Genomic DNA, 12,080 nt, shown 5'->3' with positions numbered 1-12,080 from the left:
CAAAGGCCAATGTTAGGCCGGCCGGGAGGCAATGTAAACATTTCAATATGCAACAAAAAGTACTTGCGCTTTCTAATCGAAGCCAAATATATCATATCTCCTGATGTGTAGATTTGCCCACAGAACTGGGACCAACAACCGGGGTAAATATTTCGACCTCCTAAAATGTCAACAGCCATCTGTAAGACTAAAGACTACGCTAAGTCCCCCATCCCCCGCTAGTCTAGGGTTTATCTGAAGTGAGTTTTCCGCGATAATGGAATATGTTGCATGATTTGCATATTGTAAGCAGATGAGTCAAATCCAGAAACAAATCCAGAGGACTTGGCACAAACCTGCTGACCATATGTATTCTCTATGACTAGTCATCCCTCACAGCATTGCAGATGCATTTAAAGGACCAGTAAAGAACTCATAAAAGTTCTTCTATACGTCGAGGCCACAGGAGGTCGTCAGGCCTGGAGACTTGGTAGGTGAAGTAGTGATCATGAGGGCATGATTTACTGGACTGTGTCTGAAAAAGTGGGTAGAATTTCCGAATCATACAGAGTGTGACTATAACAAATCTCTACCACTTTTCTTAGTAGAAAACGGATAAAAAAAAAAACATCGCTGGGCTTAACCTGGAGTTTTGTTCTTTTTTGACCCTGGGCCACATTCATCAACAGATGCGCTTGTACAGGAATTGTGCAAAGACAGAGCAGCCAATCTGGGCACACAGAGCTGCAGTATAAAGCATGAGGGGTGGCAGAGAAGCAGTCTGAGCCTCTGCAGGTAGATTTCAGACTTCTAAAGACTTCAACTAGACATTGCAGCTAAGCTAGAATCACTGATCATAAGGCTATGTTCACACGGGGTATTTTGCCGAGTTTTTTGACGCGGAAACCGCGTCGCAAAAACGGCCCGAGAACGCCTCCCATTGATTTCAATGGGAGCCGTCGGCGTCTTTTTCCCGCGAGCAGTAAAACTGCCTCGCGGGAAAAAGAAGCGACATGCCCTATCTTCGGGCGCTTCCGCCTCTGACCTCCCATTGACTTCAATGGGAGGCAGGAGAAAGCGTATTTCTCGCTGTTTTATGCCCGCGGCGCTCAATGGCCGCGGGCGAAAAACGGCGCGATAATTGCCGCGAAAATCGGCGTGCAGGGAGAGGAATATCTGCCTCAAAGTTCCAAACGGAATTTTGAGGCAGATATTCCTCCCCCAAAATACTCCGTGTGAACATAGCCTAAGGGTATGTTCACATGACAACGCCAAATAAGTCTGAAATTACGGAGCTGCTTTCAGGAGAAAACCACTCCTGAATTTCAGACGTTTTGACAAGTGCACGCGTTTTTCGCGGTGTCTTTTACGGACGTAATTTGGAGCTGTTTTTCTTTGGAGTCAATGAAAAACGTCTCCAATTTCGTCCCAAGAAGTTTCTTGCACTTCTTTTGACGAGGTTGTAATTTTACGCGTTGTCTTTTGACAGCGACACGTAAAATGACAGCTCGTCTGCACAGAACATCGCAAGACTCATTGCAGGCAATGGGCAGATGTTTGCCGACGCATTGGAGCCGTCTTTTCAGGCGTAATTCGAGGCGTAAAACCCCTCCATTACGTCTGAAAAGAGGTCGTGTGCACATACCCTAAGTGTGCACTACTGGAACGGAGATAAAAAGCTAGAACACAGGAGGTATGTGTTTCCTAAGGATACTGACTCATTATCTCCTCTTCATCTCCTTTGTTTTTGCTCCATGGAAACACCGAGGGCTCATTCAGAGGAGTGTGTAACTCGTCCGTGTGACAGCTGTTCAAACAACGGCCGTCACACGCACACATGTATTTCAAGGGGGCAGTTCAAGGGTCCGTGGAAAAAAAGGCCATGTCCTATTTTCTTGCGTATTTACGCATCCCTCCATAGACTCAAGTCTATGAGGGATCCGTGATAACGCATCCCACAAAGGTGCATCTCGGACGTGAAAAACTTCAGTTTTTCACGTCCAAGTTTGCACACGCTCGTCTGAATGTAGTCCTAGACTAAGGCTCTGTTCACAAAGTGGCTTCTGTTCATTATCGAAACCACGGGGCTGTGCCAGATCAACGGATCCCAACTCCCTCAAATCTGCGCCATCTTTGCCCTAAAATCTGACGTAATTGCCGAAGGAGCCTTTGAGGCAAATGTGAACATAGCCTTATATACATGTATTCTGATACGGTCCTTTACCTGCCCATTAGAATTATTTGGATGGATAATACACACACTGTATGTCAAAGTTTACTTAGCAACCATGCCATATGGTCACGAGGGACAGTACATGACTAATATGTACAGTATGTTGCTGGTAATGGCTGAATAACTGGACATTATAACATACCCGTCAGAGCCTGGTCTTGAAGGCGTGCTGTCTGATGACACGGAGGACACCGAGACGACTGATAAAGGTCTGGATTGTGATGGCATTGTGAAAGATCTAACCATGGATCTGGGCCGGTTTCCCCGTCTATCATCAATGCTGGAACACTAAAGGGAAGAAAACATTTCTGTAATTCACTGTATTCAGATGTGCAGCGGATATTACTGTAAACAAGGAAAGGTTTCCACGGCCCAGATGTAGCAGTGCTGAAGTTATTTCACTATCTTTCGTAGATTCTGGTAAACTGGATTCCCATAGGGGAAAAATTCAGTGTGAACCTAGTCTTAAAAGAGTTGTCCCAGAATCAAATATCACCTATCTACAGAATAGGTTATCATTTTCTGATTGCTGGGACCCCCACCAATCGTGCGGAGGACGTTGACTGGAGTGGCGGTCAAGCATGCGTGCTGCTGCTCCATTTTAAAGTCTATAGGACTGATGGAAACAGCCGAGTAGAGGACATGCTTGACCGCCGCTCCATTCAGGCTCCTCCTCAATGCCGGGGGGGGGGGTGTAGTGTGGAGGATCTGGGGGTTTGGGAGCCCTGTTCTCACAATCGGTGGTGGTCCCAGCGATCAGAAAATTATTATCTATCCTGTGGATATGTTAGTATTACTCTAAGTATTTTTGATTCCGGGACAGGCTGGTAAGGTCCTTGTGGAAAAAGGCTTAACAAGTCTTTCCTCTCTGTGGAGGACAGGGGGTTTGGAACTCTATCAGAAAACCAGAGCTCCAAGCACTATAAAGAATGCTGGAATAAATTCTAGGTCCGCTTTTCTGCCTTAGACCACCACCAATAGCTAAACAATATTATTATATAATATTAACCACTAAACTACCCTAGACCACCAGGGATACTTGATATTAACTCATAACCACCCGGGACTACTATGTATATCAATATTTACCCCTTTATCAGCTTAGACCACCAGAAACATTAGGTAATAACCAGTTTAGCCCACCAGGAGAATGACAGGTACACCATCACTAACCCCTGAACCACCCAATGTAAAAATCTGTGATGTAATTTATGTAGTAAGTTGGCAAAGTCTGTATAATCGGGGGATTTTTCTATCTAAGTTGTGGGTACCAAAAGACTCCCTTTAAAAATCCTATGTTTGCCCCTGAGTGGAACCCTAACATCAATACAAACAAACCAATTCATATTCCGTATTTATCCCCGTATTTGGATACGTCTGTGTGAATAAGGCCCAACCGTACACAACTGCTGCGTGCCGCATTTCAGATATTTATCTTTAAAATGTCACTGTCTAAATTAAAAAAAAAGAAGCTGAAAAAAGATAAAATTTACAAATTCTCCCAGTACGAAATAAAAACAAACAAGTTACTGTGACATTTCTGCCCGATCTGATGTGTAATGTTTTGCGACGATATGACAGTACGAGATCTGGTTTGCACGGTTTTGTATTCTGTCGCTTCCTGATTAATTGATACACTGTAAGCAGACAACGGTAGGGGCACTCCATCATCACCGGCAGGCCCTTCGCCAAGCAGGGATTAGGAAAACATTATTAAGATAACATCGGACATGTGTAACTATAATGCTGCTCCTTTGTCAATGGAGACCAAGGTAAGGTGGCATTCACCGCGACTAATCCTAATTGAGGCTTGGGAGATATCACGCTGTTATGTTAGTATTTAATGGACCTGCACATTGGCTGAGGATCTGCAGCTGGACTCAGGATCTTCCACCGTTAAGAAAAAAAAATATTTAAAATCATCGCTCATTATTATATCCATCTGTGTGTGCAGACACCAACCCAAATATTGGAATGTGCTGCCTGGCAAAGCTGCCGTCATATTTGGCAGCAGAAGCTCAGCATATACAGCCCCGCAACATAAATACAAACTTCAGAAATATACACACGCTGGGGGAAGACAAATTTGCAGAGCACGTTGTTAATATGCCATTAGTGGACATTAAACGGCATTATAAATGCACCCAGCGTGCCCCTTTGTCAATCTATAATGCTCTGTCGTCCTCAGCCAGCTTATGCTACAAGAGCGCGACAGTCATTAGAATAGCTGGTGAGAATATATCCTGTAAGGACCTGTTCACATCTGCGTTCAGTGTTTCCATTGCTCTGCTCCGTCAAAGGAGCGGTACAACGAAAACACTGGAAGTGCCGTCTCCGTTGCATTACGGACACAATTGGTGCCTGAAGGAACCCATTGACTTTAATGGGTACCGTCGGGTTTCCGTCATGGTGTCAGTCATTTCACTGGAAGCATGCTGCACTATTGTCGCCGATATTTTGGGCAAGATCTGTGATGGAGGCCCTTAACAGACCCTCGAATGCAATGTGAACGGGTCCCAATACAAACACAATGAGGAAGATTTTTTTAAACTGGTACAAGCAAAATGTGGAGGAGTTGCCCATACCAACCAATCAGATTGCTTCTTTAATTTTCGATATGGCCTGAATCCCCCTCGGCTGATTGGCCACAATGGATCACATGGTTAGCATTCTGACATTCTTCGCGTATAAGTGTTGGGAATGCCAACCATGTTAGCTTTTTCTGCCAGTCAGCCAAGAGGGACTCTCTGATTAACATACAGCGCACAAGTGCCTTTGAACAGGCCATTTGGAGGGCTGTCTGATAACCGTTATTGAGTGGCTATTGGGAAGTGGCGCTAACTCTGGAGGACTTGTCAATGCGCCCATGTATTCTATGGGCACTCACTGAAATAAATTCAAACTTGTAGGTGCCGGCAGCTTTCCCTGGCAATAATGGCTGATCAACGTGGTTTCCAGCAACCAGAGACCCAGTGATAAACTCACCCACAGTGGAGCTGCAGAATGAAAGATGGTTGTACTACTTTAACAGCCCCTTTAAATAACATGTTCAGCTCTGCTAAATGAATCATTCAGACGGATACTGAAAACGACTTTTACTACAACGGGCCTGTGCTGCCCGGTATATTTAACTGTATGGTTCCAGGTAGCTGTGTCTTTGATCCAAGAGGTGAATATCAGCCAAAAGTGCCCTAACATCTCTGCCATTAGATACCATAGGCCACAAAACCTTGTACCCACCAGAGTCCGAACGCCATATTGCTTCTCAATTTTCTCCTTCAGTTGCTTAAAACAAGCCTCCATTCTCTCGTGAAAAGGCCTCAATGCTTCTGTGACTTTTTCTCCATGAATGCGTATTCCCTCAGCTAAAAATGGAACCTAAACAGATGACAAAAAATATATTCAAATAGAACCATGCAAAATCGGAATACACAGACAACCCATACGTAAACTTAATGAGGTCAGAGGTAAAATAAATAGGGCTTATATTTCATGTATATTGGGCTTTGCAGACCATCAGGGGGAGGAGGACTGACATTGGACTAAATACGCATCCTGGATAAGTGGTGCCTGACCGACCGATAGCCGCTTATCACTGCTTTATTGAAATATTGACCGAGCATACATTAGTAGGTTATCTGGACTGATTACGTCCAGCCGGCAGTTATATAATGTCTATGGAACAGGAATCAAGAGTAAAAACCATAAGAAATAATATGTAATGCAGACTCTAGGGGGGTATTTATTAATACTGGTTTTTCATACGACAGCGCTAATAGAAAGAAAGTTGAAGTAAAATGCTCCTGATTTATTAAAAAGCGCACGTCTCTTAATAAATTAGGTTCACCTCGCAACTTAAAGTGAAACCTACGCCAGCTTCGAGCATAAATGATAATAAATTTGTTGGGCGGCGGGTGGCCTGCCCCTTCTGCTAGCTCCGCCTACCTTTTAAAGAAAATTACTGTGAGCGTCATTGCAAAAAAGTTGCAATTTTTCATGCAGCGTGCGACTTTTGTGCCATTTGTGAATTTTCTTTCTATGTCACAAAACGGACGTAGAAAACTTAATAAATACCCCCCTTTTCTTTTAGTGACCCGGCAATTAAAACTTTCATATACAGAAATAGAAAAAAATTCAAAAAAAGTTTAGGTGCACTGACTACCTGACCCAACCTCAATATAATAGTAAAACAATTATGATAATTATAATTTTTAGGGAAATAATTTCCTTTTTGAAAAAGTAACATTTAGTACCAATACTGAACAGAAAAGGAAGATCACTTGTATTTCCACTGACAATCACCCTTTTCTGTACCAACAAGTAAACGTCATTTTTTCCAGTCTCCATGGACACATATTAGTTAATGATCCCGTCAGAAAACCATTAACATCTCAGTAACATATTTTAAGAGGGATTACAAGCTTCTAGCGGCAGGAAAGTAAAATCTGAAAATTATAAACTAATTTCGCATCATATAATTATAGTCCTGATTAGTTCCTCCCTCGTTACACCTCTGTAGAACGCATTGTGCCACCAGTTACCGTATTACATGGAGATCACGCAAATACAGATAAATGTGCCAGGTACTCCATCTCCGTACGTCCCATCATCACTACGACGCAATGTCACGTTTTTTAATGATTACATACATATTTACTAATCCGGAAACTGCAAGCCCGGATTATAGGGGGGGGGGGGGCAGAAGGGGCAACTGCCTAGAGGCCTCCACCACCTTGGGGCCTTCCACCTCTTTAATCTCCCCAAACGCTGTCCAACCAATGCGCTTTCCCCTTCGATGACTCAAAGAAAATATACAGTATATTGATTATCTAAAGGTAAATCGGTGATACACGGACAATATGCAGCATATACAAAAATCCTTCGCACTGAGGAATATTGAGATTCATTGAAAGGGAACGGCAGGAAGTTGCTGATGACTGATCTGAGAGTCATTATTTAGTATTTCTAGCTGCGAATTGTATAGAAAAATATTATAATTCTGTAGAATACTTTTTAGAAAGCCGCTTAAAAGAACATTAAACATCAGTTCTTACATGTTTTCTGGAAACAGATAGCGCCCCTTTTAAGCTGGAGCATTGTCCTTATTAATACCCAGGACTTTGCTTTCAACAGCAATATATTATACTTTATTTGCCCTAATGAAGAACTCCTATTTAAATAGCATTTCAACTTCAGATGGCCCGTACAAGACAATATGGCTCCTATACCTTTCAGTGACGAGGAGATTAAGGGTTAACGATTCACGGCGCTTATGAAAATATTAAATGACAATGTCAGATTTTCTACTGTAGAGCTGATAAATGCCACAGAAAGGTATATGCCACGCTGATCATGCGGCTACACACGGGCTGTCAGCACAGAGGGCGAGCTGTCTCTAGGGTGCTTGCCCCTGCACCGGGTTATTACAGGGAGTTTTTACCTGCCATGCAATTAGGTCCTTGACTTTTTCAATCTTATCCAGGTCCTCTGGGTGTTCTTGCATGTATTTCTCGGTAAAGAATGCCTAATGGAGATAAACAAGATCAATTAAATTGCTTTCATTGACATGATTCACTTAAAGGAAAACTCCACTTTTGTACAAAAATTTACAAAGTATTCCTGAATAAACACAGGACTGTCACTACAAATAAGCTCATAGTATGTCAAATCTCACACTGATTGACAAAGAAGGATGACCAGATCAGCTGCAGTGATTGCTTATAAAGGAGTCAGAGGGTCAGATGATCGCTCTGGTCAAGGGATCTTTCTTGACCAATCAAGGAGGAATCTTTGTTTTACGCTTCCTTATAGTCCCCTGATCAGTGGGGAAGGCTATCGTAGTCACTAGCTTAGAGAAACCCTTAAAGGAATACTAAACCTAGAGGCGAATGATAGAAGTAAATAGGAGATGATTGCTCATATACATTACTCTGCAGGAGGGCCTGCATGTTCCTGAAGAAATCTTGTAGGAATCGGACAGAGAAAACAAGTGTTAATATCCCCCTAGCCTCTTCCATTTTGGGCTAGAAGAGGGGTGGGCCTTGGGCCAAGGTTTAATATTATTTGTCTCCAATTGCAGACAGATCAGTGGGGTAAAGGGGGTTTTTACACTGGGTGATTATTGGGCAGACAAGCGTTCACAGCACGCTCGTTGCAGATAATTGTCCTGTGTAAACAAGGCAGCAATCCGCAGATGAACGAGCAAACACAGGTTCATCTGCTGGTCGTATCGTTTAAAAAAAGTAAAATATCGTTGTCGGCAGCACATCTCCCTGAAAACAGTGAGTCGCGCTGCCGACATGATAATTTACGGGGACGAGCGATCGTAGTAACAACTGCTCGTCCCCATCCATAGCTCCTTTTGAAAGGAGTAAACGAGCGCCGATCAACGTTGTCTCGTTGATCGGCGCTCGCTGCACCGGCCGGTGTAATAGGGCCTTAAGGCTCCTTCAGCAGCCGGTGGTCTTACAGCCGGAGATATGATTGTGAGAAGGGGGGCAATGGCTGATCCTCTGGAACACATATAGAAGAATTCATTATAAATTGCAAAGTTTTGATTGCAACATGAGACAGTGGAGGAGATTAAGGGAGCAATTGCCGAAATTTTTTATTACGTTTTTTGTCTGTATTTTTTATGTTTAGTGTAACTTCAAAAAGATTGGTCTCTGTGACTGATTTACTCTTTTCACGCCATTACAATTTGCTTCTCTAAAATCAGCAGCATTTATAATTCAGGACATTTACTAATACTTCATAAGGCTACGGTGCTCAGTTTCTTAACTAGTAGATGACATTTTGTGCGTTGGGCAAAATAAGAACTATATTTGTCACCGCTACAGAGAGATCTGTATACAGCTGTACACGGCAATAGGAGCTGCACATAGATCAAGTCCCCTAGTGGTGGCATAAGGAATTTTTCATTTCTGCAATTTTACCTTTTCATAATTTGCAAATCCTCCCATGACTGCAGGATCCACAATACCATTAAGTAGTAAAGACAGAGGATTTATGGGCATGTTGGTGTCATTCATGTGCTGCTGAACCATGTTATTAATTTTTTCATTGGTAAGCTGCATTGTCTCTATTGCATTTTCCAATGGACTTATTTCCACCTATAAACATAGGAAAATAATATAAAAACAAATTACATGATATCAAAGAGGGTCTAAAATAGAATAGAGTATAAAAAAATGATTTCCTTATCTCCTATGATGCTAGCACCCTAAAACCTCAGCAGGCACAGACCAATGAGTGGTGATCTATTGCAGTTTAAGATGTAGCAGAGCCAAGTTTCATGGTTATGTCAACATGCCAGGCAAACCAAGTGCATTACCCCAACTCACAGTTATCACTATGAACAAAAGATGCAGTCTCAAAGGGTTAATGGGAAAATTCAGCTCTGCTATATCTATACCTGCACAATTGTACTTACCATATTCACAGATTTCACTTCAAACCATCTCAGGATCCCTGGAAGCTTATAGGCTATTGAAAAGGTGGTTCTCTCAATCCACATATTCTAAAGCAAGCGTAAAAAAATAAATATTAATATACAAAATTAATTGAGAAATAAAAAAGGGATTTGTTAATTCTATCAGAGGGCAGCATAACAGGGGGGAAAGTTTTGAGCTCAGGGATATATAGTTTTCTATAGTTTTTTATTTAGTGTCTTGATGTAAAAAGATATTTAAATGTGGCCAGGACTCAGAAAACCTGTGCGTCCCGCATCCCACACACAGTGATTGACAACCCCTCTTGAATACAAACTAAGGCTACATTCAGACGAACGTAGCCAACATCGCACGTGGAAAAACTGCAGTTTTTCACTTGAGGTGCACCCGTGCGGGACGGGTTATTACGCATCCCCCATAGACTAGAGTCTATGGAGGAATGCGTGAAGCATAAAAAAAAATAGGACATGTCCTATTTTTCTCCGGACCCTTCACATGCTCCGTCAAAACAGCGGTAGAGTGAACGGCCCCATTGAAGTACATGAGTCCGTGTGACAACCATTGTTTTAGCGGCCGTCACACGGATTACATATACGCTCATCTGAATGAGACCTTATACAGGAAAAATCTTGCAGCATTTGAACAGGAAGTTGTTACTATTGCCTGCCATGTTACAGATACAGTGGAACTGCAGCCCGGTCACGGTCTATACAATACTGCTAGTTAACCTTACACTTCTATGTCTATCGCCCTCCCCTGCAGCGAACATCAGCAGGGAGGAAGTAAAGGGCAGCAGTAATGCAAGTCTCCTCCTATTCATATTGAAATAGAGTGCAAAGCCTGGAAGTGTATGAAGTTAATAACACCTAATGTTTTATATATTTGCAGGATGCAGTCTGGCCTTGTGAAGTTGGGTGGAGAATGGGATGTTTATACTTTGTGGGTTTTACCGAGAAGGTGCTGGGCAGATCGCCTGATCAAATAGTATGGGCATGACGAATAGGCTTTAATCCTGCATGGAGCGCTACATGTAACAGTGCGCCTGGCACCTTATAGAAGTCTTCTCTGTGTGTAATTATAAAAAGACGTGAGAGTGGCTGTTCATCAGTATTTTGCTACCTCCTCCATATAAGGGCTTGTCCACATGTAATGGAATTGCTACAGAAAATTTCTGCAGCAATTCCGCAGAAAATAGCAGAATTTCCGCTGCAGAAAAACCGCACCATTTCCTGTGTTTTTTTGCTGCAGGAAATGGACGGATATTTCAGCGTTTTTCCTCGATGATGGGAGATGGTGACATTTCCTCTGAAAAACGCAGCAATTCAGTCCACTTTCCGCAGCAGGAATTGACATGCGGTACGAAAAATACGCACCGCAGGTCGAAATTTTACGCAGCGTGGATGAGATTTGTTAAATCTCACCCACTTTGCTGCTACTGTATTCTGCTGCGTATTTTCCATCCGCAATTCCTCTACGTGTGGACAAGCCCTAAGGCTATGTTCACACGGAGTATTTTGGGGGAGGAATATCTGCCTCAAAATTCCGTTTGGAACTTTGAGGCAGATATTCCTCTCCCTGCACGCCGATTTTCGCGGCAATTATCGCGCCGTTTTTCGCCCGCGGCCATTGAGCGCTGCGGGCATAAAACAGCGAGATATACGCTTTCTCCTGCCTCCCATTGAAGTCAATGGGAGGTCCGAGGCGGAAGCGCCCGAAGATAGGGCATGTCGCTTCTTTTTTCCCGCGAGGCAGTTTTACTGCTCGCGGGAAAAAGACGCCGACGCATCCCATTGAAATCAATGGGAGGCGTTCTTGGGCCGTTTCTGCCGAGTTTTGCGACGCGGTTTCCGCGTCAAAAGACTCGGCAAAATACCCCGTGTGAACATAGCCTAATACTCCGGCTTATCTGCATCTTGCTGGAAACTGGTGTTTTAACCTGCCCTTGTATCAGTAGGTATTAGGCTTTTTCTGGGACATAATAACCAGCATAGAACACTCAACTGATTACGACCGCCTGCACATCCTGAATCCCAAAAAGAATACCTATAAAGTACAGCACAATACAAACCCTCTCTGTAAAGCAGCAATGAAAAGGACAGAGTTCATAGCACACAAGGTTTTGTCACTTTCATTCTGATCTATTGATCTCCTGCGATTGTCCGCTGAACTGTCTTTTGTTCACACTAGGCGGTCTGTATAATAATTACATTTCTGGATCATAAATGTCTTTGCTGAAGGTGTATGAGCTATATCCGTGTGTACTTACAGCAAATTCATTATCAGGATCTTTTTCCCCTTTTCTGATTGGCCGAGAGTACTGGAACCGAACCACTTCATTCACTCTGTAGAAACTGCAGGAGAACATAAAATAAAATATACTCACACAAATCTATACATTAGTAGATCTGAAAGGACAC

The 12,080-nt window shown here is 42.9% G+C and overlaps 1 protein-coding gene across 1 annotated transcript in view; it reads right to left on the bottom strand.

The window, feature by feature from the left end:
* The window catches only part of DOCK1 (dedicator of cytokinesis 1), a 362,037-nt gene that overhangs the window by 26,983 nt on the left and 322,974 nt on the right, over positions 1 to 12,080 (bottom strand). Inside the window, exons 43-48 of the mRNA XM_075843124.1 lie at positions 11,930 to 12,014; positions 9,645 to 9,731; positions 9,148 to 9,324; positions 7,653 to 7,736; positions 5,453 to 5,590; positions 2,355 to 2,500 (exon numbers count right to left, since the gene is read on the bottom strand). Of these exons, the coding sequence (XP_075699239.1) occupies positions 2,355 to 2,500; positions 5,453 to 5,590; positions 7,653 to 7,736; positions 9,148 to 9,324; positions 9,645 to 9,731; positions 11,930 to 12,014 (717 nt within the window). The remainder of the gene's footprint in view (positions 1 to 2,354; positions 2,501 to 5,452; positions 5,591 to 7,652; positions 7,737 to 9,147; positions 9,325 to 9,644; positions 9,732 to 11,929; positions 12,015 to 12,080) is intronic.

Source organism: Rhinoderma darwinii, chromosome 11 (assembly GCF_050947455.1).
Source record: "Rhinoderma darwinii isolate aRhiDar2 chromosome 11, aRhiDar2.hap1, whole genome shotgun sequence".
NCBI lineage: Eukaryota > Metazoa > Chordata > Amphibia > Anura > Rhinodermatidae > Rhinoderma > Rhinoderma darwinii.
Note: the sequence above shows the minus strand (reverse complement) of the source record. Positions and strands in the feature narration are given on the sequence as shown.